Raw genomic sequence first — 23,169 nt, forward strand, 5'->3', positions numbered from 1 at the left:
CACACACACACACACACACACACACACACACACACACACACACACACACCTGTAAACATTAAGTAAAAGTGCTGATTAGGAATAAAATATTATATTTTTTAAATGTTGTCACTATGTTACTATACTTGACGCATGCTCAATATTCCAGGTAAATTAATCCCAGAATGTCGATTCTGTTCATCTGGATGTGGGATTGGGAGAAATGTTTCGTCCCTCATCAGCTCAGGTCAGGTGACTTCTTCAGTCTTTGCTGACTGCAGGTTTCCCCAACCTTATAAACAGGATACTTTTATAATGACTGAAAATGGCACCACTGACTAACAATGAGCTGTGAGTTTTCTTTTAATGATCGTGAAATTAATGTCCAAGAAAGAAAACATGCAGTCAGAACAGAATCAGCCTTTTGAAATATGCTGTTACTACTTGTGGACCCATGGACAGTAGGCATTTCACTGTGGAATTTAATGGTGTCAACAGGACGACTTCACCAATCAATAACATGCAAATCAATGTATAACTTTTATGTAATGTGTTTTTTGTTTGATATTCTGTCTCTCTACATTAAAATGAAACTACCATAAAAATGAGACATTGCTCACTTACAAAGAAATGAACAAACTTACAAATTTACAGGGGGTCAATTTTCCCCCTTGTAGCAATGTTTTGTGTTGGGCCTGTAATCATTAAAAATGTTTAATGATTTATAATTACTATTTTTTATTTTTACATTTCTAATTTTCCCCCAGAAGTTCCAAATTAAAAGAAGAAAACTAATAACATATAAGAAAGTGTCCATTCCATTTGGCTATTATATAAACTATTAATTCATTTGATTTATCTATATTATAATACATATCGTTATTGGGATTTGAACCTTTGATTGCAAACCATAGCTCTATACGCTTCTCTGCTTGGCAATCCCATGACTGACCTCTGGTGGCAGTGCTGTGCACGACAAATTCTGTTGGCTCCGGTACTTTGATCTAAGGCGAGGGGTTGTATATTTTTAATGGTATTGAAAATAATTGTTTTTTCAATTAACCTCAACTACGCTTTTTGGGGTGGTTGTAACTCATGAGGTAGAGCAGGTCATCTGCTAATCAGAGGGTTGGTGTTTGATAAACGTGTGAGGTGCAAATATTAAGTGGCATGGACATTTCTCATACACTCAAGTACAAATAACTCAAAATTGCACTTTAATTTATCCTGCATGCATCTATCCTAAGCAAAGAGATGAGAGGTGAGATGCCACTTTAGAAGAATGGACATAAAAGCAATGCTGATAACAACAACAAAGAAAAATAATCTGAGGTGTGCTTTCCATCAAACACTGATGTATGGCAGATCTCCGGGCGACCGCTTGTTGATGAGGAAAGAAACAAAGTTGCTTTGTCATACAAAGAAATATTAACTACAAGTAAACACGGGACAAGAAGACATTGATTTTACAATTCAAGCTTCAATCAAAGAGAATTATGGATGGCAATACCACTGTGATTTTCCTGTGCTGCTCATTAAACTTAACATCCATAGTGTACGTCTCCCTTCAGGGGATGTAGGGAAAGGATTTACTAGGTAGGTTAAATACAGTTCAATACTTCAGAAGTGAAGTCACATGACTGGGTAGACAGAGAGTGGGAGAAAGGAAGAGGAAGTAGGACAGTCAGAAAGGGAGAAAAGAAAGGAGGATTCACATAAATACAAGGACAGAGAGGAAGAGAGAGAAAGAAACTCCTTTATTATAGCCTCAACAGATAAACTATGCATCAAAGTGTAGCGTTTATTGAAAAACCATTTTTATGTGTGCTTTGAGGGCATGAAAATGAGAGCCCTATGGTTCAAACACATCAATACAACACTGCAGAAGCCGATGTATTTTCCCCCCCTTTTCCTTTTTTTCCCGCTTTTGCTTTTCCCCAAGATTCCCAATCAGATCTTGTGGCTCCCTGCAGGCTTTTATGCCAGCCACAAATGGTGTGACTGCCAGACTGACAAACATGCAATCAGTCAGAGTGGAGAAGGAAAAAAAAATCCAGCCTCTCTCTCACCCAGCCTCCTATCACAAAGGCACTTTTAATAAGCCCGTGAAAAAGAGCAAGTAATCCTTTGTAATGATTTCATTAAATGCCCTCATCACACCTGGAGATAATTCCATTATGATTGTGGCAATAAAATTAGGTTTTCATCAAGACCTGCAGACAGAAGGAGGGAAAGCTATTATTCCTCTCATATTCATATATGACGTTGCCTCTAATATTATGATATTAGGCTATTTGGCAGAATTTATGACGCTTCAGTCAATCCATAATGCTAGTGGAGAGTTTTCCCCTCTGACAAAAACTAGACACACTAAAAGTGCTTTATGTTGAATCTGCAGTAGAGGAAAAAAGAAAAAAAACTTAAGTCTTATCAGTCACATGAAATACAGAAACTGCTGCATTTGTTGGTACTGCATATTTTCGACATTTTGAGAGTATTTGGCAGTAAAGTCACATATCATTTCTTTTGCTTTTTCCTCCTTGTTCACCTCTGATTCAGGTGTTTTTGCCTTAACACCCTCAAAATAAGAGTTAAACACATGCTGTTGATGAAACTGCAAGCTAAAGCAAAATTTATCAAAATAAATGTTACAAACATCTTCTCCTTGGAAGTGTAAATGGAACAAGGGAAGTGAGGACACATCTGACACTTTTTCCTTCCTTTCGTTCATCGCCACATTATTGTGGTGGAGGGGTTTGTACGCCTGAGTGATCCCAGCAGCTATGTTGTCCAGGGCATTAGCCTCGGTAGGGTCTCCCATTGCAAAGTGTTTCCTGGTGAGGGGCCAGACAAAGTGGGATTCAGAAGACTCCAGTAAAGAAGAGACTAAAGGGCTGTGTTACCTGTCCGATTTCGGGGCTTTTGTAGGATCAATCCTGGCAGACGAAACTGGTTCTTTAGGCTTTCAATGTCACCTTTTTTTGTTGGGGAAGGAGCCTGAAGAGCAAGTGCATGCATAGATATAGTCCGATTCACCTTTACAGCTCAACCACTCTCCTGGAAAGAGGCTGGAGTGTATCCCACATTGTAGATACCCTAAGTAAAAGGAATAGATGGGTATATTTGTATCACCCTTGCTCTGTGTCTGTAGTTTGGGGCACAAACAAGTACCTCATCTACCCGCGCTTGTTCTGCTGGCACCAATCTGCTTCCATAAGGTGCCTGTTGTGGCGGCAACCCAAGACCCAAATGATGGACACAAGATGTGAAGGAAGCCATTAGGCTAAGGAAGTAATCTTACCAGGTACTGGCAGTAATTGAAGCAAAGACTCAGGTAAAGGTGGAGTTCAGCTTTCAGTTAGCCTTGAAGTGATTTTGGCAAACTGTCAGGTGACTCATAAGGAGCAGTCCTTCCTGCCCACACGCTATAAAGTGGGGAGTGAATGCTGCTGACCTCCACAGAAGACATGGTTAGGGGGAAACCTTCTTCGGTGTTCTCCTGAGTTCTCCCCAGTGACACTCTCTGACACCCTGCCTATCTGCCCTATCACTGTGGCACAGTGATAAAGGTGGTTTAAAAAAAAAAAGGTAAGACCCCTGGGGTGGATGCCCCACCTTTGCCAAAGCTCTGAAAGCTGTGTTGCTGTTTTGTTTGACATGCCTCAGTAGCATTTTGTGGAAGGGGCAGTGAACTCCCCCTTTTCTTTTAGAAGGTCCAGAAGGCTGTAGATTGTTCTTATTTTCCTCTGTGGAGGAACTTTTATTACACAAGCTGTAAATGTTATTATGTCATCTAAATAGAAATAACACGCAACCCCCCCTATTAGAAATGTGCGATTTATTTATTTGTTATATTTTTAAATTCTTACACACTTGATCTGTTTTTGGAGTGAGCAGAAAATCAGCATCACGAGGTGTGCACACACCAGAGCTTTTTTAATCTGAGATATGAGCCAACATTCAGAGGTCTGGAGCCAGGTCAGTCCTGTGCAGGTAGAATAATTAGTCTTTTTTATTTTTTTTAAAAAAAATTGCTTTAAGAGCAGGATTTGTAAGCTACATAAAGATAATTAATTCAGATATGCTTTATGCAGCAGTTATGTCTCCTAATTAATTAACTGCAAATAATAAGTTAATGATCAAGGCAATATTAAATAGATTCTACTGCTTAGAAGTATCAGACACATTAATGTTAATAAATGCAGTAGTACTATGCAGGTATTTCAAATGCATTTTTTTGGATGGATTTGGATAAACATCTAAAATCAAGAGTAAGAAAGCAAAGAAAAAGGGAGGAGGGGGGGGAGTTATTCCAAAGTGTACCAAACAGGACTTCGCCAATATTCTGTCAGCTGGCTGTGGGGAGGTGGAGTATAGTACAGTATGGTGGTCTCTGCAGAACTATTATTATTACAAGGATTTTGGTACAGCAAAGAAAACGTGACAAAGGAGAAACAGTGAGGATACTGTGTGCTGTGTGGAGGAATGGGAAGCTATGTGTTCTTGGCATTCATGTCACAGCCCTTTTGAAAAATGCATCAAAGCAATCGCAGAACTCGAGGGACTCAGTTTGGGCACACAAAGTCGTGACCACCATCCAAACCTCAGTGGTAAGGATGGGGGGAGGAGGAGAGGGGTGCTGCTTATGGTTGAGGGTTTAAAATTCCTGCCGCTTAATATTAAAAACGAGCACTCCACCATACCATGGCAACACAAATTCCCGTAATTTCTGTGGATGTGCCTCTTAAGTTCCAAGATGTGTGTACGCGTGTGCATGCACATGCCTGCTGTGCTATACAGTGTACTGAAACAATTTGTCAGTGGCAGTGGCTTGTATATTTTATGCCTCCTGAAAAACTTGGAAACAGATTGTGTTGTTTTTCATGCTTACATTCACACATGGCTATTAGCCGAAATGCCTTCTGCTTTAAGAAGAACTCTCTCTTCCACCTTCTGCTCGGAGAAATCACAAATAACGATGGCCCCAGTCTAACTATGACTTTCTTACATGTGCACTGACTGTTAGAAATTGAAATGAGATCACTCGCAGATGGATAATTCCCTGCAGATGTCGTACTCCCCACTTATCTTCTGCTTTGTAATTCTTGGCCAAGACTTCACTAAAAAGAAAAATAAGTTCATCTCTCTGTATGGTTAAAAAGAAGCAAAGATCATGCTGTTATAGTTACAGCTTCAATAAAAGTCATAAGTTGGATTTCAGTCAACATGTGGAGATAGGTCACATGTTAAAGTGACTGGAACTGAAGCCTCACTGGTTTCTTATCAATGCTGGTGTTTATCCCAAAAGATTATGATTTTTTTTTTTAGATGCAAAAAAAAAAAAAAAAGGATTTAAGTATCTATCTACACAATAAGTGTAGATAGACAAGAAAGCATTTCGAGAGTTGAGAAAGGAGAAGATCCACTCTCTCTGGGTCGGTCCTCGAGCCTGGACCGGTGCATTCTTGCCATACAGCACACAGCCACCGCCTCACCCACTGCACTAAACCAGCACCCCAGAACAGACTGTCATTTGTCCAACAGTCAAAACTCTGAGCTGCTGATTAACTTCCCCTCAATTAATCCAAAATTTGCTCGTATTTCAGATGCAAAGTCAATTAACAGAATCCTGTTGTGTCCTGAATGTTTTGACATTCCTGTACTGTAATCGTGTTATTAACTGCTGACCAGTAAGTCCATAACAAAATTTTAATTACTGATACATACTATCCCAAAAGTATAATATCCCAACCTGAGACAAACAGCAGTGATATGAACTGGGTTAAGCCTCAGTCACAAAGACCTATAGACTGGTCAACGATTGCCTGGCAACCACAGGTCATTTGGGAAAACTGTGTTTTCCCTGACTGGTTGTAAAGAGGTTTTGATAATGGCAAGGTGAAAAAAAAAAAAAAAAAGGTGTTGCACCAAACAGTTTGCATGGACGACATGCAAATAAAGGTGACTGTGGTAACCCAGTAACCTAGTTTTTTGGAGCAGCATTGTATGCCTCTTTGTGACCAGTGTCATGCTAGCAGCTGCCTGTAACCTCCCACAACCACTCTGAAACCAGTTGCAGAATGCACATTTTTCCCCGGGATGCCAAATGACTGCTGACCGCCACCTGTTCAAACTATCATGTAGTTAGAAACACTGTAGTTCATTGCAGCACTAAAACAGAGAGACTAATTAACCCTCAAATTCACTCTAAAATTTATACATATGATTAATTTTTAATTACTGAATAACTAACTTAACAACATAGCTAGGCTCCAGCCCCCCAACCCCCAATCCCAAATTGGATAAGCAGAAGAGAAATGATGGATTTGGATAGTGGAAAGAAACAGGAGTACCAGACAATTATAGAGCAGCAGAGTCCAAACACAGTCCTAAACATTGCACCAAAGAAGAGTAAGAAAAACTACAAAATGCAGACATGCGTCCAGGTTGAACTCAAGCCGCCATCACCACACCCTCCACCTCTGTTGGAAGTCTCGGCTGTTTGGCTCTGTTCTTTATGTTTACCTTTGTTTCCTTGGTAATCCCACTGCAGAAACTCACAGTACTCCAACATGTTAAACTGCCACGGGGAGCTTTACACATCCATTGGTGTGCAGTATGCAGAGCTGCAGATGCACCTGTCAGGATCTGAATGTCAGTGATTTCTTACTGAACCTGAATAAAACAGAAAAAGCAAACAAAAATAATGTTAATCAAAAACAGTTTTGTGTTTTTAGAAAATATATTCAGTTGCCTGTGTTTGACATAACCAAGCTACTTTTTCAGCGTAGTAGATCCTCAAAGCCAACAAATATAGATTTTACAGGTTTTTCTGAAAGACACCCCCCCCGACAAAGAAACTGTAATCCTTAGCCCCCATAACAAGTAATATTTGATGTGCATATTATGTTTTATCTAAGCACACAGGATTAGGTGCATGATTCTGACAGCCAAACATTCTTGGTTGATATCCAATTTAATTTCCCCAGATATGACACCGGAACATAAAGCATCTTACGGTGCACCATGTCTTTGTGTTGCTGTAGTGTGGAAAGGAACAGAAATTCTCTTTTGGGTTTCACACAAGTATGTGACAGTGCACCATGCTGAAAATCTAAAGTGTCAGGAATATTTACCCTTAGAAATTACAGCAGGAAAAAGTCACTGTTAATTACAATTATTCATGAGAGAGCTTTAAGGGGAAAAGAGTTGCAAAATGAAACTAGAAAGCTAAGATTATTATCACAGAGTACATTCAATGTAAATTATATGCATTAGAGAAGAGCGTCTGCCTCACTTTCCTATGTGTAAAATTCAATAGCGGCATTGCGGTACTAGAAATGGGTCAAATTTTTAAATAAACAGTGTCACAGTCAATCTCTGTTCAATAATGTGCTACAATCACAGGAGAGGAATCACTAACACAGCCATCTATTATTCGGACACTATCCTGCAGGGATCACATGTACGGGTCGCCACTTATTTGTACATGTTCAGGCTTATAGTTTGGAAAAGGCTCGCGAGTTCCCTGAACGTGTCACACTTGTGACTCATGACTGCCCTCTACACTCAGAGAAATGAAAGGAAAACATGTTGAAAATTTATAGGGGTTCTGAGTGTGTGCCAGGTCACCAGGTGGATTTCGAGCATGCGTCAAGTTACATGACCTTACTGCAGTATGGTGTGTATTTCTCCAAGTGTGTTTGTTTGTGAGAGGCAGCGGTGGAGAGAGCAAAGCACTGAGAAAAGTAGTGAGTTTCCAAATGTATTAAATCATGTGTAAAATGATGGGACAATTTATTACATGACAAACTTTCTTTTTTATTTGTTTTTGACATTGTAGATGTTCCACTTCAAATTTGAACAGATGCATGGCTTCATTTTTGCTCCAGGTTCATATCTAACCAGACTGATTGCACATATATACTTGTTTTAATATACATGATTCACATACATACACGGCTCGACGACAACATTATAACCATCTGGTTAATGTTGAGTAGGACCCCTTTACTCCAAAGAAGCTTAGCGTGGTGTTTTTGGTTAATCCTTTAGGCCATGGGAGTTTGTAGGCTGGGTCAGTGTCTTGGACTTTTTGCTCGGGTTCCTCCAACCATACCTAAGCTGATTGTGCGATACGGTGCAAGGCATTATCTCGCTGGGGGATTATCTGCAGTTACTGTCAGTGTGCAGCTATGTCGAAGTTTGGCGGTTTGTGTCAAAATGACATCCAGGTATATGAAATGATTCATGTTTTTCACTTAACCTGTCAGTGTTTTTAATGTCGTGGCCAGCCAGACAGTGTATATCTATATCTACTGCACATACTGCACAAAAGACAGCCTAACATCTATCTCACCACACATGGAGGAGTGGCACCTTGTGATTTGAGTGTAGTGGGTGGGCAGCCTGTAGATTTGCATCTCGGGCCTCAGTCACATGAGCAAGAACAATCAGCACCAATCTGGCAACCGCCAATCATGAGGGAAAAAAAAAAAAAAAAAAAGCACATTCCCTGACTGATAGGGATGCGATTCTTGGAGATCACAGTCCATTGCCAGGTTGCAAAGAGCGTACTGTGTTCGCCTTGCTATGGTCGCTTGGAGATTTCTCATTTAAAAAACAAACAAAAAAAACCAAAAACGTTTGCTTTCAAAGAAAAAGTTCCAACTTTCGCTTTGAAGGTAAAATTCTCCATTTCCAGTTTGTGTTGCACTTTTCACAGTCCCTACAGCTCAGTTGCTGCAGAAAAGTTGGACTCTTCCATGGAAAATACACAGGAGCTTCCATAGTCTTTCAGCAACCACTTGCCAACTGGTCAAGAAATACATATTTTTCCCTCATGATGATTGGTTGCCACATGATTACCCACACCTCTAGTCCTCTATGACTGGGACTTTAACCTTTTATTTTTGCAACAAATAGACAGCAGATGTTATGCAGAACTTTATGGATATGTACCAGTATTTTTCTCTACAAAAATACATTTTTCTTTTTGCCATTTTTCTAGAAATACAGACACAAGATTCACATCCAGCATTGTGCAGGGTCAAAACTGGAGTCAGACCCATCCCACTGTATCCTTTCTTACAAAGAAAATCTCATTAAAAGCCAGCCTTTCTCTTAGCTACATATCACCAGTGAGAAACATTTGGATATTGCAGTCTGCCTCTTATTATAAACACTCGGCTTGCAATCTGTTAGGGGGAACAATGGAAGAGACTGATAAGGGAGGGGGAGTATGTATTGACTTTTTCTCTCACCTCTTTCGTCTTAATGCATCTCATTTTCCCCCCCAACCTCTTTTTGTTCAACACCTTTCCTTCCCCATCAACCTTCATCAATCTCTCTATCCTTGCTGGGTGAAAAATTGCACCCATTACCTTTGTCATGTGGTATACAGAAATAGCATTCTTTTCCACTGACAAGCATCAGGTAAAACAACTTAGGGTGACTCACAAGACTCCAGGACGAAAGCACAAGAGCATAAATCAATCCCAGATATTTCACAACTTTGATGCAGTAAACATGTTAAAAGTTCAGGAAATGGGGGCAAATTATGCAGCGTCCAAGCCGAGCCGTGACACGTGGATGGAAGGATCTGTTATCCTTGTTTCTTTTAGATGCACTGATACAGAATTTCAGGACGAATTAAAACTATAATAACATCTGTATTCTTCCTCCAACCAGGTTCCAACTCTCATTCTGTTCTTGAGTTAATGAATAATGAACAGAAAAATGTTTTTGAATAGTGTGTTACAGTGTTCTTGACCTTTAACCACCAAATTATCATCAGGCCAGCCTTGAGTCCAAGTGGATGTTTGTCTCAAACATAATATAAATAAGAAAGAAAATCAGGATGGCTTTGAGGTCTCAGTTACCCTGACCCATGTCCACCACAAATCTACATTTGAAGAAATTCCCCTCAAGATAAATCACATTCACATAGATGAATGGGTGAAAAGACAGGTGAACAACCCTGTGGCTGGTGAAGTACGGCAGCTATAATATTTATACTATAGGTTAATTAAAAGAGTTTTCCAATGCTCAGAAAACCTTCAATGCTGCAAGCATTCAGCTAATTCTGAGACAAAGGGCCCATCGAGCTCAATTTGAGTACTTGGACTTGAGTAAGAAAAATAAATAAATAATGGGGTGGTTTCCCAGACTGGTGTTAAATCAGAAGCCACTTAAACCAGCTTTCTTAGTTGTGGCTTGAAGTAGTATCATAAGAGGGCTGGACCAGTAAAGCTGCCCTTTCTGTCAGTATAAAGACATTTAACTAAACATTTAATTCCTGAGATATTTTAATATCAGAAAAAGAAGAAAAAAAAGAATTTAAACAGAAAGTCTCAGTTTCTCTACAATGCAGGCCGATTCCGGCCCCCAGGCCTTATGTTTGACATCCGTTACCTAGACTTAACCTAGTCCTGGATTATTTAAACAGATTTCCTGAAGACAAATTGGAGCTACTCCAGGACTAAATTAAACCTCCAGGAGTTAAGTTTAATTTTAGATTAACGTCATTTGTCAAAGAAGATCAATGAGTTACTTGCACTATATTAATGACGATCAGTGAGCATCACCAGCCAGACAAATTCTTCCTGACATTTTTATGCAATTTGATTAAATGAGTTCTTATTCGTTAAAGATGCTGCATTGTCATTATCACAACAGCTGTTTTGCCGTCAGCAGTGTGGATGCCAAGCTCCCGCGGCAGCAGTCTGATAATCCAGATGTATTAATGAGTTGCATACAGAGATGATTTTGTAGAATTAGTTAAAAGTAGAACATATTTCATATCAGATGACACAGGAGCAACTGAAAGTTTGCATTTTCTTTTTCTATTTTCAAAGTTGAAAGTTTTCATATACTTAGTGTAAGTGCGTATGATGCCTGATCTGATCATCATCATCTGTTATGTTCTTCAAGGCTGCTGATTCTCTGTCCTTATTTGTAGGTCCTTCATCAGTTTTAGACTGTTCATGAATCAGCAGCAGTTTTTTTTAATTCATTGTTATATTCTTCCTCAACATATGTGCAGGACCTCTACTATCATGCCATCTTAGTGATTTCACAAAAAAGTAACAAGATGAAGCCAACAAATGTTACCTGAAATCGATGAATTCTTCCCATAGATTCTATAGATTTCTACAGTTTTTTCAGAGCAGAGCTTATCCGGTGCCATCGTTTTCATTGCCTTTTCTGTTCCAAACGGTTTTAAGCTTTTAGAGTGTAACGCTGTCCAACCTCAGTCCAACTCATTCAGATTAGCACAGGTGGTTTTAAGTCCAAGACTCCGTAGTCCAGGTTTTAGTAATCAGCAATTAACCTGTGTTTGGGAAAGCTACCTTTTAGGCCTGAATGAACTAATGTGTATCCAGGCCTACTGTTAACATCTGAACAAAAACTTATGCTTGTCCTTTCAATTCTGTGTTGACCAGAAACACTATTTCAAAGTAAATCATCTGGCAATTATGAATGTTTCTATCAAATTTCACTGAAATCAAAAAATTAATTATCCGGACATCTCAAACCAACCTCATGAGGGTGGTCTAAGTTAGAACTGATATAAAACAGTGCTGAGATGCTTCTTTATGTAGCATAGTGCTAGATCCACTGACCAACATATTAGTCTGGCATTACAATAATGACACTAATGTGGCTTAAAATGCAACCACTTTGCTGTATCGCATGATAAATAGCACCTTAAGTAGGTAATTGCAATGACCTGTACATTTTGCAGTGCACAGCATTTTGATGTTAATTAAATTAGGTCGGAAAATGCTGTTAAGAAACCTGTAAGGTCTGCAAGTGCTGCATCGCCGACTAATCAATTGCCATTATCATGTCCGGGACAAAGGTCTCGACCCGAGGGACGTGTTGGATTCTGCCGTTTCTTCTCTCCTCTTCGCACAGAACAAGGTGCTCTGCAAAAGCAGCACAATTTTATGGCCACCGAGGGATGATTTTACTGTTTAAGAGTAACGGCTACCCATAAAAATAGTGGCTCATCGTTTCAGAAATGACAATACATTGTGAAACTAGCCAGCACAATGGCTGTATTGTTGGTGTGCTGTCTAAACATGAATCTATTATAGCAACACTACTGCTGCACCTTCAGGAGGAAATGTCTGGGTAAATGTCTCTATCTGTTGCATCAAAAAAAAAAAAGTGTTCAGAATCTGCAGTTTTGTTGTTGCACAACAAAACACTTTAGGACACAGAGTACTCAGTGAGCCTCAGTGGAAACATACAGTGTCCTCAACAGATGTCATTATGTGGATTAGGACTGTCTCTCCCGCTCTGCTCCCCTCCTCCCACTCGCCTCTGACCCTCTCATTTATCCAACACGAGGGCGGGTGGGGGGGTGGAGAGACGGGATAGACTGGCAACAGGTTTCGCCACACTGGCCAACATACTGTACTTAAGCTAGCAAGCACCTCTTTGTAATAATCTGCAGAGATAGAGAGTCTCTTATATGGATATCTTCATCAGCCTTTAACTGTCAGTTTTTCTTTTTTTTGGTGGATTTGTTTGTGGAAGACTTATAAAGATGATTAAAACCATGTTTCAACATGCGAAGAAACATCCAGGGGTAGGTTCCGTCATTCATTTATCTTTTATATAGTCAGAGATTTATAAACAAGGCCTAAACAGCTGACTGTAATTTTAGACAGGTGTTTGCTAACAGTTGCACTTCTAAACTGCAAGTCACTGAAAAAGAGACACAAAACTGAAAACATGACAGTGAAGAATGATAGAAGAAGATACATTTGAAGCCAACCGTATAAATGGCATGAATAATGTGCAACACTGCCTCGACGCCGCTGAGAGCAATATGTTACTGTGCAGCTTAAAGCGTGGCACTAGAATACCAATTTGCAACTACAACTTATGTCTTAAAAATGCAGTAAAATACTGTCTACAAGACATACTAATGTTATTAATTAGTAACTGAGTCCCTTTCAATTTCACGATGACAGCTCAGAGATTACAGAAAGCTTCAGAAAACTAATAAGTGGACCTTAAAGTCTGGATTCTTTTGTTACAACAATTATAACTCCTTTCCTGATCAACTTGTTTGAAACAAGTACTTTGGCAGTGTATAATTACGCTGGCATCTTAATTTGCTTTACCAACATAATAAAATGAAAGCAGAAGAAAGACACAGAAGCTGTCTTTTTTTCTGCTTCAAAGCTGTGCTGGGCTGACCCAAATTTGAGGATTGACGTTGTTGGCTTGGCAGTGCACCAGAAAAGTAATAAGGGCAGCGTCAGTATCGAACCCCAGCGAGCATAAAACATTTCCTATATCGGTCAGGCTGATGGTGAAAGGTGAAACCCTCTGCTGCGTGGCTCGACATGAAGAGATCAGCACCCGGGGATTGGACAGCTCCCGGCACACGACAGTCTTCATTATTTTCTTGGTGTTTGTTTGAGTGTCAGCGATCAAAGCTGACCTGCTTTGTTTGTGTTTATATGTGCTGCCGCTTCAGTGATGATCTAAGCGAGGCATCTGCAGTAAGATACAGTGTGTGTGCAGCGCACAGCGTGAACCTTTTTTCAAGGTTATGCCAAGTTCATCAAGATCTTACTTGGAGAAAAAGCAAACAAAAAACATGCAGCGTGGGCACACTGTGCAGTACACGAGTAAGACAACATGTGCTAGATACACAAGGAAAGTCTGTTTTAGTTGATGAAAACTGACTATAATCCTACTGACGCTCAGTTGTGATTAAAAAACAAAACAAAACTGGAAATACTCACTGGTTTCAGCTCGTTAGCTTACAAATGCAAATCAGCATCTTTAGGTTTCAGGCTATTGATGATCAAACAAGAAATATGGAGATAATTAAGATGAAACACATTTGACAACGTGTTGACAAGGATAATAAAGAAAGGTGAGAAATCATTTAATCTTAATTGATAACGCATGCAGACGACTAGTTTCATGTTAGTGCATAATTTCTTAATTATTATGATATTTGGTTAATTGGCACCTTGGATTCTGGGTGATATTTAACATGAATTAAGACAAAATATTAATAACACAAGCAGGAAAATAATCTGCAGATTACCATTTGTATTAACTAACTGCTGGCTGCAAAACTATTCAAACTTCATTTTGACACATGGACATGAGGACCAAAAGTCTATAAAATGCTCTGAATGAAAACGAGAGCATAGCCACGGTGATGTCACTCCTGATTTTGAATGACACCAATACTGTTAAACTATAAAGGCAGCTTATGTAGGGGAGAGCAGTGTGTCATGATTTATGAGAGGAATCATCATCAATTTGCAAATGCTGAACACACTTTAATGACCACTAAATCACTGTGAATTTTACTTTCCGCAATAATTAGTTGATACAACAAAACATCTTTCAGCTTTTCATGTATTTTAAAACTTTTTTTTTGGGAGACCTGTAATTTTAATGTGGCTGTCTTCTGTTCTTTTTTTTTTTTTTTTTTTTTTTCCTGTCCCGTTTGGCTCTTTTGCCATCAGAATTGTTGTCTAAAGGCAAAGAAAGATGCCCAACGGATTTACTTTACCAAATTGACCATCCCAGCCTTGCCATAATGGTCCATTTGATTCACCTTTTATTGTTTATTTTATTTTCACTTACTGAATATGGGACAGACTTGACTGGGGGAAAGAAGGGGAGAAAGAAAGAGGGAAAGAGAAACAGCTGAGAAGAGGGACGGGGGAGAAGGGCAAAAACAAAAACCAACAGAGTGAGCAGAAAAAGAAAAGAAAAAAAATGCATATATCAGTCACCTGGGTCACCTGCTGAGAAAGAAAAAAGAAAACAAGCAGAAGAGAACAAGAGTAATAGAATAAACAACATCACAATGATATATGGGAATATGACAGTAAATACTAAATATTACACATTATTGTGCAGCACATAAGATCAACACAACACAGTGTGCTTTGAGGTAGGAGCCAAAAAGGGTGTAGTTTGTGGGTGTGATCACCCGTGTGTACACCTGTGAGCATGGACGCGCTTGTTTTTTTTAAAAGGTTCCTTCATGTAATGATCTGCTAGAGGGTGTGGGGGGGCCACAGCCCCGTCCTCCAGGGCATGAAGCAGGTATGGAGGAGATCAAAACTCCAGACATCCAGAGGCCCCCAGAACACAAGAGACCAAGGAAGACCAACAGAGGGGCAGCCGCGCCACTGTCCCAGAAAGAGCTGAGGAGAGTCCCAGATGAGGGCTCACTCAGCAGCGCGGAGCAGAAGCCAGGGGGAGTTGCAGTGACGCGCCCGTGAGCTCCGCCGGCAGCCAGCCGTGCCTGAGTGACCGAGCCCCAGGCCGAGAGGCCGGGGGCACCCCACCTCCGAAGTGGCCCGAGCAGCCCCAGGCTCCAGGCCCCGATAAGCGGCCGCCAAGGAGTGAGCCGGTGTGTACCTGGACGCCCATCCCCGGACACAAAGAACCACCAACGCACCGATGTCTGAGGGAGTCCGCCACTGGCAGGGGAAGTGGTGGTAGGGGGAGATAGGCCTCCATACCTTGGAGGGCCTAGATGTCCCCAGAGAGGTGGCGCCTGACACCCAACCTGACATATAGACACAGAAATACAGGCACACACAGACACAAACATCCATTCCCACCCTCATGCTCTCATATACACTTACTCCACACTCAACCAACGTGGAGACAGACATAAAGAGACGCTGTACACACGATCACACTCCCCAAGCGTACTCTAAGCCCCGGGTCTAGGTACCCTTGCCCCTGGAGGGGGGAACTGCACCCAGACCCAGGTGGTGTTACCCTTTTCCCTGCGGTGGGGGGAGGCAGACCGCCCCGACTCCGCAGCAGCAGGGAGGCCCCACACTCCAGACCGCAGTCGGACGGCCAACTCCTCCTCCTAGCCCCCCCGCTCCAGCAGGTCGCAGAGAATGGGGGTGAGAGAAGACTCCAAACCTCCCTCCACCCGCTCATTGTAGTGTTGATGCATGTGTGTTCTAAGGTGCATTTAAAACCCAGGAGGGCATGGAGCTACCTGCCAGAGAGCAGCAGGTAAGCGCATGGTCCCTCCTGTTGGCCCTCAATGTCTACGTGTATTTAACATTGAGAGGTGGGCAACGACGCCAGGGGTGGGGTGTACACCCTGATGGTACTTTGGGTTCCGTGTATCGTGCCCACCCCCAAGATCCTATATGTATGTGTAATGAGAGTGTGAGTAATGTGAATGTCTAAGTTGTGGGATAAAATTGAGGCAGAGGCAGCCAGAAGGGGACGAGGGGGGGGTAGCCTCCTCTGCACCCTGGTGACATACCCCTACTCCAAGGTCCTGCATGTGTGGGTGGTTGTGGTGGAGTGTTCTTTAAATGTTCTATAGGCTGTAAACAAAATAGGCGTGACAGTCAACACAAAATGTATTTTTTGTGACATTTTTCATGGTGCATAGGTATAGTTTTTCCATTTCAAAAAGATTTATTTCTTACAGTTCTGTGAGATACTTACTGGACTTGCAGGATAGAAAGAAAGTATCAATACGATACCGGCTGCCGGCTTTGGTATCAATTCTACTGATATTTGGATTTAAAACTTAAAACTAGTACCTGAAACCATGAAAGTCTTTACTGAGATCACAAATCGAGTCAGCACTGGATTCGTTTTCTCAGACTTTTATACAACGGCACTTCATTTTGAAACCAGAACTGTCAAATCCTGCTAACTAAAGCCCTTTTAAAGGAACTTCTGTAATAACTTCCCAAGTCTATCTATCATATAGTCTATGCTTTAAGGTAGAAAATATCAAAGTTTTATCATCACCAGACTTTCTCCTAATCAACAACAAGGCAAGTGGCAACGCAATCAGACAGAAGACAGATGTCGAGATACAGCTGAGCAGAGACATCCTTCAGTTCAACCTGATCAAACTGTCATCTCTCTACAGCTTGACTAGATCTGTGTGGGCTGCGAACAGCTGTTCGCCAGTGGTGTGACTCTCCCTCTCCATCTTGTATACACAGTATCACACAGTAATATTAGGAAAGTTATGCCTATGTAGTGCTGATAAATAGATGCGCCATGGTGAAGGGATTGTCACACCTAAGCTTTGGGTGTTTAGGATGACATCACATTTCCTCCCCCTTCCCCTTAATGTACTTTTTAAATTTTTAAATCCCATCATCATCATCACCTCTCAGGATATCAGATAAATGTGTCTGCATAAACACATTCATGACTGTGCGTCTGAGAGCACCCACTGGGTGTGTAAGCTCATTTTTGTGCACATTTGTGTGAGTGTATGCGTTAGGTGTGCCTCCGCCTCAGTGTGTGTTTGTGTTTGTGTCACTCACTGTGACAGGTATAGCGTTATAGGAGGAGAGGCTGGCACACAGAGACGCGGCAGCTCTCTCTTCCACTGCGTCCTTGCCCGTTCAACCCAGGCTGACAGTGAGCTGCCTCACACATGGCCTGGGTCTCATGCATATGGAGGAGGGCAGGGAGAGGGAAAACAGGAATAACAACTACCAGTATATGTGTGTGTATTTCACACGGGCGTATGTTCATGGTACATATCACAGCCAACCACTTGATGGAATGTGTTTGTTTACCACCTTCTGTCTCTGTGCTCTGGGACTAATGCAACCCTCCTCTCCTCTACTGTCCTTTCCTCAGTTAATCCCTCAATTTTTCTTCATGACTCTGGGCATCACAGGGGCCTCTCTCTACCTGATCCGTCTGGCAAGAGGGCCGCATGTCACGTAAGTTTTCATATTGTTTGTCTGCACACCGTAGGATTCTTCCACTTTGCTATTGCTAGTGTGAGTTTACAGGTTTTGAAACGTTGGCTGATTAAAGCTTGATATCAAACTGCCTGGACGGTTTGGTTTTAATAGCTGGTCCCAGTTTTGATCTGGGTCTCTGCTGACATGACATACTCTATTTTAAAACATAAAATCAGAAAGATTTGGAGTCAGCAAGTGGATGGAATACATAAAACGCTATCACCTCTGAACCCCAATGTCACTTGTATAGATGTGTTAATTTCTAAAGTAAAAAGAACCAAATGTAACCCCTGCTTCTCTTTAAATGTTAATTCGCTACTACTTTCTGCTGCTGAACTCTCTTAAAGTCATTATGGATTTGGTAAGACCCCTAAAAAGTTCGAGAATAATTCAGTCAGCTAAGTATTCAAAAATTGGTAAAAATTGTGGCGATAACAACAAAGACGTTCTTAACCACCAAGGATCTGAAAATTAGGTCCAAATTACTGTGACATAGTCAGACAGTCAGAGTCCATCTTCTACCAAAGCCAATGTTCCATATCACAATTTGAAATAAAGTGATAAAAGATCAGAAACAACATTTTTTCAGTTTTCTGTTTTATTTGTCATATGCAAGTTAGCACAGGGTCAACATCGCAATGAAATGTATTTGACGAGCAGAAAACAGTCACTCAGCAGAATGGTACAGTAGAAGAAAAAAACCAGGTACCATCTTTGCCCATGCTTCTCCAAATTTCATGACAATCGATTCAGTAGCTGAAATTTACTCCCGTCTCAGCTACTTGTTGAAGCCAAACTACGATTGACAATGTCTTCATGCTTTTAATTTTCACAGTCCAAAATCTGATAAATCCCACATGATCATTACAAAAATCAGTGTCTGAAGGGTAGACAAATAAAACAAATAATTTGTGTCACAGAGGAAACACTCCACAGCTGGAAGGAATAGTGGATTAAAATACCAGGATCAGAGTCATCTTCAAGCCTGATGAAGGACACAAGCCATCTGTTGGTCAAGTAAAACAGTTGTTCTACATACGACCAGTGTTGTTGGAGTTTTGACTTTTCCAACTAGTCACCATCAGCTTGCAACCATTGGAGAGCTGGTCAAACTTGGAATTACTTTGGTTTTAACAACTATGAAACCTGTAGGCCAACAGACCTAAAGAGCCCCTCCTCATGCAGCCTCTAAATTAACAAAGTTCGAAGACCAGAGTTCTTATTCTTTCACTTAGTCACAGCCACAAAAGACCCAAATTCAACTCTAACTGCCCAGTTCCTTCTAACATGAGTCTTAGGCAATTAAACTTTCAAGATAAAAGGACTTAATTCACTCAAGCCTCCACCGATCCAGTAAAAGCTTCTACAGGACAATAATCCAAAGCAGAGTTCACGACACAACATGGCCTATTAAACAAAACAGAAGTTCTCACTTCAGCATCATTAAAATCCAGCCACACATGTTTAAACATGCTATCCATGCAAGTTTAAAGTATCTTAGAACTTGAAGTGATTGAACAAAATTGTCTGAAATTACCTTAATCAAGACTACAAACTCTCTCAGCTGAATACAAAGGAGCATTTGCTAAAAAGCAAGTTCTTAAGCAGCGACTTTGTATGGTTAATGCCTATTTGCTGGATGGCTTGTGTTTATTTCCAACTTTAAAAACCAAAAGGATATTTTGCCAAGTGGTGCTGAAAACACAGAACTGTAAGTATGCACTGATTTCAATACGAGTATCAAAACAAAGCGTAAACACTAAGAATAAGACAGTTTAATCAGGTAGCAGCATTAAACTGTCATGTTTTAGAACTGCACTAACCGCACTGAACTCGGTGACCGCTCACATACAGTAAATGTTCACTGCTCGTGTCCTACTTTGAGCTACACAAACCCACTTGTTCTGAGGGTCAGCCATAAAGCCTGACCTCATCATCAGCTGCAGACACTAGTGTTGGTGGTAATGGAAAGCGAGGAGGGGAGATATGCTTTCTCTGCCATCGGTCTCTCTGTCTCTTTGTTTGTGCTTTGGCGGTGTGACGTGTTGCCGGAGGGGAGGAGGAGGAGGGATGGACAGTCACAGAGGAGTGCTGTGAAATCCAGACTTTGGTTAATGAACAGAGGAGAACTGCCAAGTCACTGGGATGAGTTCACCTTATCTCATAATCACTCTCTCTTCTCCCCCCAACTTCTGTCTCCATTCGGCATCCACATATTTATCTTCTTTTGTCTCCGTCCTTCTGTTGCTCTGTCTTTCTTTCCCTTGTTATTTGTTGCATCGTGGTTTGTTACCCTTGTTTAAGTCTTTTTCTCTGTACCTGCCTTGCTTTATGCTTATGTTCTGTCTTTTTTCTCCTTTGTCCTGCTCCTCTTTATCCTGCATGCCATGAATCTCTGCACATTTGCAGCCTCTGGGATAAGAACAACAACCCGGAGCCCTGGAGCAAGCTCGACCCAACCTACCAATACAAGGTGACTATAATCCCATCACACACCAAGACCACATTTGCACCAATCATGCCAGAATAGTAATCTAGACAAGAATGGCATTGTTTCACTCATTCACTGAAAATCTCACATTTATCATCAGCTTAAAAATGACCAAAATAGATTCTGACAAATCAGTTCTGGCAAAATGTCAAATACATGACGCTGCTTCCTGGCTTTCTTCACATCTGCTCAAACAAAGGAAAACAAAGTGTCTCTCAAAAACAAATTAAAGCAGATGGAACCAGGAGCTTTTAGTGGTTGGTAATAATTTGCCTTACCTCTGAACAAGGCCAGAGCTCCAAACAAACTAAAGAAAATATAAACAAAACTGACCCAAAATAAAGCAGAAAAACAGCCACTTGACAGGACCCACTAAAGAACATTTGGATGATATTTTTCAGAGAAAAGAGTGTTTTCTTGGGGCTTGAAGGCTGCGTTGCACGCTAGTGGAATGAAAGTCCCTGCAGACAAAAGGTCAGGACATGGCATGTTTAATTCTCGATAGGAAGGCAAAGGTCTCGCATCGAAATTCTACTGAAGTCCAAACAATGATCATAATGAGGAGGGTGAAGTGAGAAGGGACGAGGGGGGAGGTGAGGGTTTTAGTGGCAGACCAATCAAGAAAAATACATGTGGAGAAAATAATCACTGCCAGTGATTTCACGGCTGGAGGTCTGAGAAGCGTGCAGGACACACACATGCACTCGCACAGTATTTATTATCCATGGCATATGCAAACTAAGGGTCGACCGATTAGTTTTATCAGGGCCAACGCCAGTAGCAGTTAATAATCCAGAGAATGATAACTGATATTTGGAATTTAAATCAATTTGCAGTGAATGAACATTTTGGTGTTCGGTGAACAACACAAAATTTTATTGGTATTTACAGTAAAAACTGCAAACTTTTTTATTCTGGACGAAGTTGTTAAGAATGGATTATGTTGCCAAAACTGTTTATTTTATCTGAGGAAAAAGGTCTCGCTGCAAAGTCTATTTTATAGTTTTCTTATACTACATTAGCCACGTTTGCCAGATCATGCAGAGACAAAAAGGCTGTGCAGGATGTGTATGAGCAAAGAAAGATAGTGGTGAGATATGTGGTAGTGACAGATGGCTTCACATCAGGAATTAGGGGGTGGGATTACATCAGGTACTGGCTCTTAGCTCATTTTTGTTTGCAGTGGTGATGGACAGGTTGACAGATGAGGTCAGGTCGGAGTTCCCATGAACTATGATGTTTACAGATGACCTCATGATTGTAGTGAGGGTAGGGAGCAGCTGGAAGAGAGTCTGGAGACATGAAGGTATGCGCTGGAAACAAGAGGAATTAAAGTCAGAAGATGCAAGATAGAATATGTGTGAGAATGAGAAGGAAACAGGTGTAACACTGAAAATGCAAGGAGCAGAGGTAGTGAAGGTGCATGAGTTTAAATACCTGTGGTCAACCATCCAAAGCAAGGGACAGCAGACGAGAGGTGAAGAAGAGAGTGCAGATGGGGTGGAGTGGGTGAAGAAGAGCATAAGGGTGGGATTTGGTACAGAAGGACAGCAGAAGTGAAAGGCAAGGTTTGGCGATGGAGATGGAGGAACTAACAAAGAGACAGGAGACCAAACTGGAGATGGGAGGTTTGACAAGATTAGGCGTGAGCACATCAGAAGGACAGGATGAGTGGTTTGGAGACAAAAATTAGAGAGGCAAGGCTGAGATGGTTTGAACATGCAGAGAGGTGATGGTGGGTATATTAGACAAAGGATATTGAAGATGGAGCTTCGAGTCAGGAGAAAAAGAAAGACCACAGAGAAGATTGAAGATCCATGGATGTAATGAAGAGCACAGGATTGGTGTGACAGAGGAGGATGCTAAAGATGTTGTGAGATGGAGGCAGATGCTTCACTGTAGCAAACCCTAAAGGAAGCAGTCGAAAGTAGAAGAAAAATCCAAGCAACAATGACAGCGTTGGGGTGCATGTAGCCCATGAACGAAAGTCAAGGGAGTTTCACACCCTTAATTTAAAAAAATAAAATAACAACAAAACAAACATATCCGCTACCTTTCCCTTGAAACAATGTTCTGATCACTCACCAGAACTGCTTCACAGAGCTTATCTGTGAAGTAACCTGCAGTGCTCATTGGTTACACAGCACTCTGATTGGACAGTGGAATGGAGAGACATGTTTCTCAAGAGCACATATTGGCTGTGATATACACCACCTCTCAAAGAACCATGCCTTTAAGTTGATTTATTTTATGTGGAACTCGGCTTAAAAACTTAAAGCAAAATGATTTGGCCAGGGCAATAATCTGCCAACCCCTACAGCAAACTGTTGTCCTAAAAGCATCAGTGGGATGAAAATATAAGAAAAAAAATAGACAGAGGTCACAGTACATGGTAGTGTTTGTTTATACTAGAGGGCGAGAAGTTCTAGGCTTTTTTTGGTTTTTATATCCCCCTCTTTTTTTGTAAAATGCTATCCTAAAGACGACACTGATGAATTTAATTTAAGCAAAACAGATTTAAATGTATTCCTCCTTCCTTCCGCAGTTTGTAGCCATCAACACAGACTACAAGAACCTGAAGAAAGAGGGACCTGACTTCTAAAGGTCCTCCAGGCAACTCCAGGGGCACCAAGTTTAGCAGGACCTCCTGCTGTTATCTCACTGATGTGAAACTTCTTTCTGATGCTCTCTAATATACATTGTGAACAAAAATAAATAAAGATCACATGAGACAGATGACTGGATTTTTAGTGTTGTCATAAAAAGTGTTGGTTTATCCAACTGACATACACAGCATTAAAAAAAATCTTTCAGTGGACTTTAAATATAAACATTAAGTTTTTTTATTCTTAAACGGCTTAAATAATAAGCACGAATCGATCTGTGATAGTTTTATCATTTTTCTTTCTTGTAAGGGCACTTTAACTAGGAGGTCAAAGGTCA

The 23,169-nt window shown here is 40.9% G+C and overlaps 2 protein-coding genes across 2 annotated transcripts in view; one reads left to right on the plus strand and one right to left on the minus strand.

Annotated features, from left to right (window-relative positions):
* The window catches only part of LOC102303868 (serine hydroxymethyltransferase 2 (mitochondrial)), a 97,787-nt gene that overhangs the window by 34,340 nt on the left and 40,278 nt on the right, over nt 1–23,169 (minus strand). The window contains exon 11 of the transcript XR_006054754.1: nt 6,505–6,654. The gene's annotated coding sequence lies outside the window, so the exon portion shown is untranslated. The remainder of the gene's footprint in view (nt 1–6,504; nt 6,655–23,169) is intronic.
* Nucleotides 12,356–22,962, plus strand: LOC102304477 (cytochrome c oxidase subunit NDUFA4). The gene is made up of 4 exons (XM_005929706.1): nt 12,356–12,577; nt 17,626–17,711; nt 20,145–20,208; nt 22,772–22,962. Exons 1-4 carry the CDS (start codon nt 12,536–12,538, stop codon nt 22,826–22,828), a joined length of 249 nt encoding a protein of 82 aa, XP_005929768.1. The 5' UTR covers nt 12,356–12,535; the 3' UTR covers nt 22,829–22,962.

The sequence above is a fragment of the Haplochromis burtoni genome, unplaced genomic scaffold (assembly GCF_018398535.1).
Source record: "Haplochromis burtoni strain Fernald_Lab_line unplaced genomic scaffold, NCSU_Asbu1 Contig_125, whole genome shotgun sequence".
NCBI lineage: Eukaryota > Metazoa > Chordata > Actinopteri > Cichliformes > Cichlidae > Haplochromis > Haplochromis burtoni.

What these genes read in the sequence shown, in the direction of transcription:
- LOC102304477 (XM_005929706.1), top strand. Translation starts at nt 12,536, where the DNA reads ATGATTAAAACCATGTTTCAACATGCGAAGAAACATCCAGGG. An exon ending in GCAAGAGGGCCGCATGTCAC is followed by an intron (nt 17,712 to 20,144) that starts GTAAGTTTTCAT and finishes GCACATTTGCAG; the next exon opens with CCTCTGGGATAAGAACAACA. An exon ending in ACCCAACCTACCAATACAAG is followed by an intron (nt 20,209 to 22,771) that starts GTGACTATAATC and finishes TTCCTTCCGCAG; the next exon opens with TTTGTAGCCATCAACACAGA.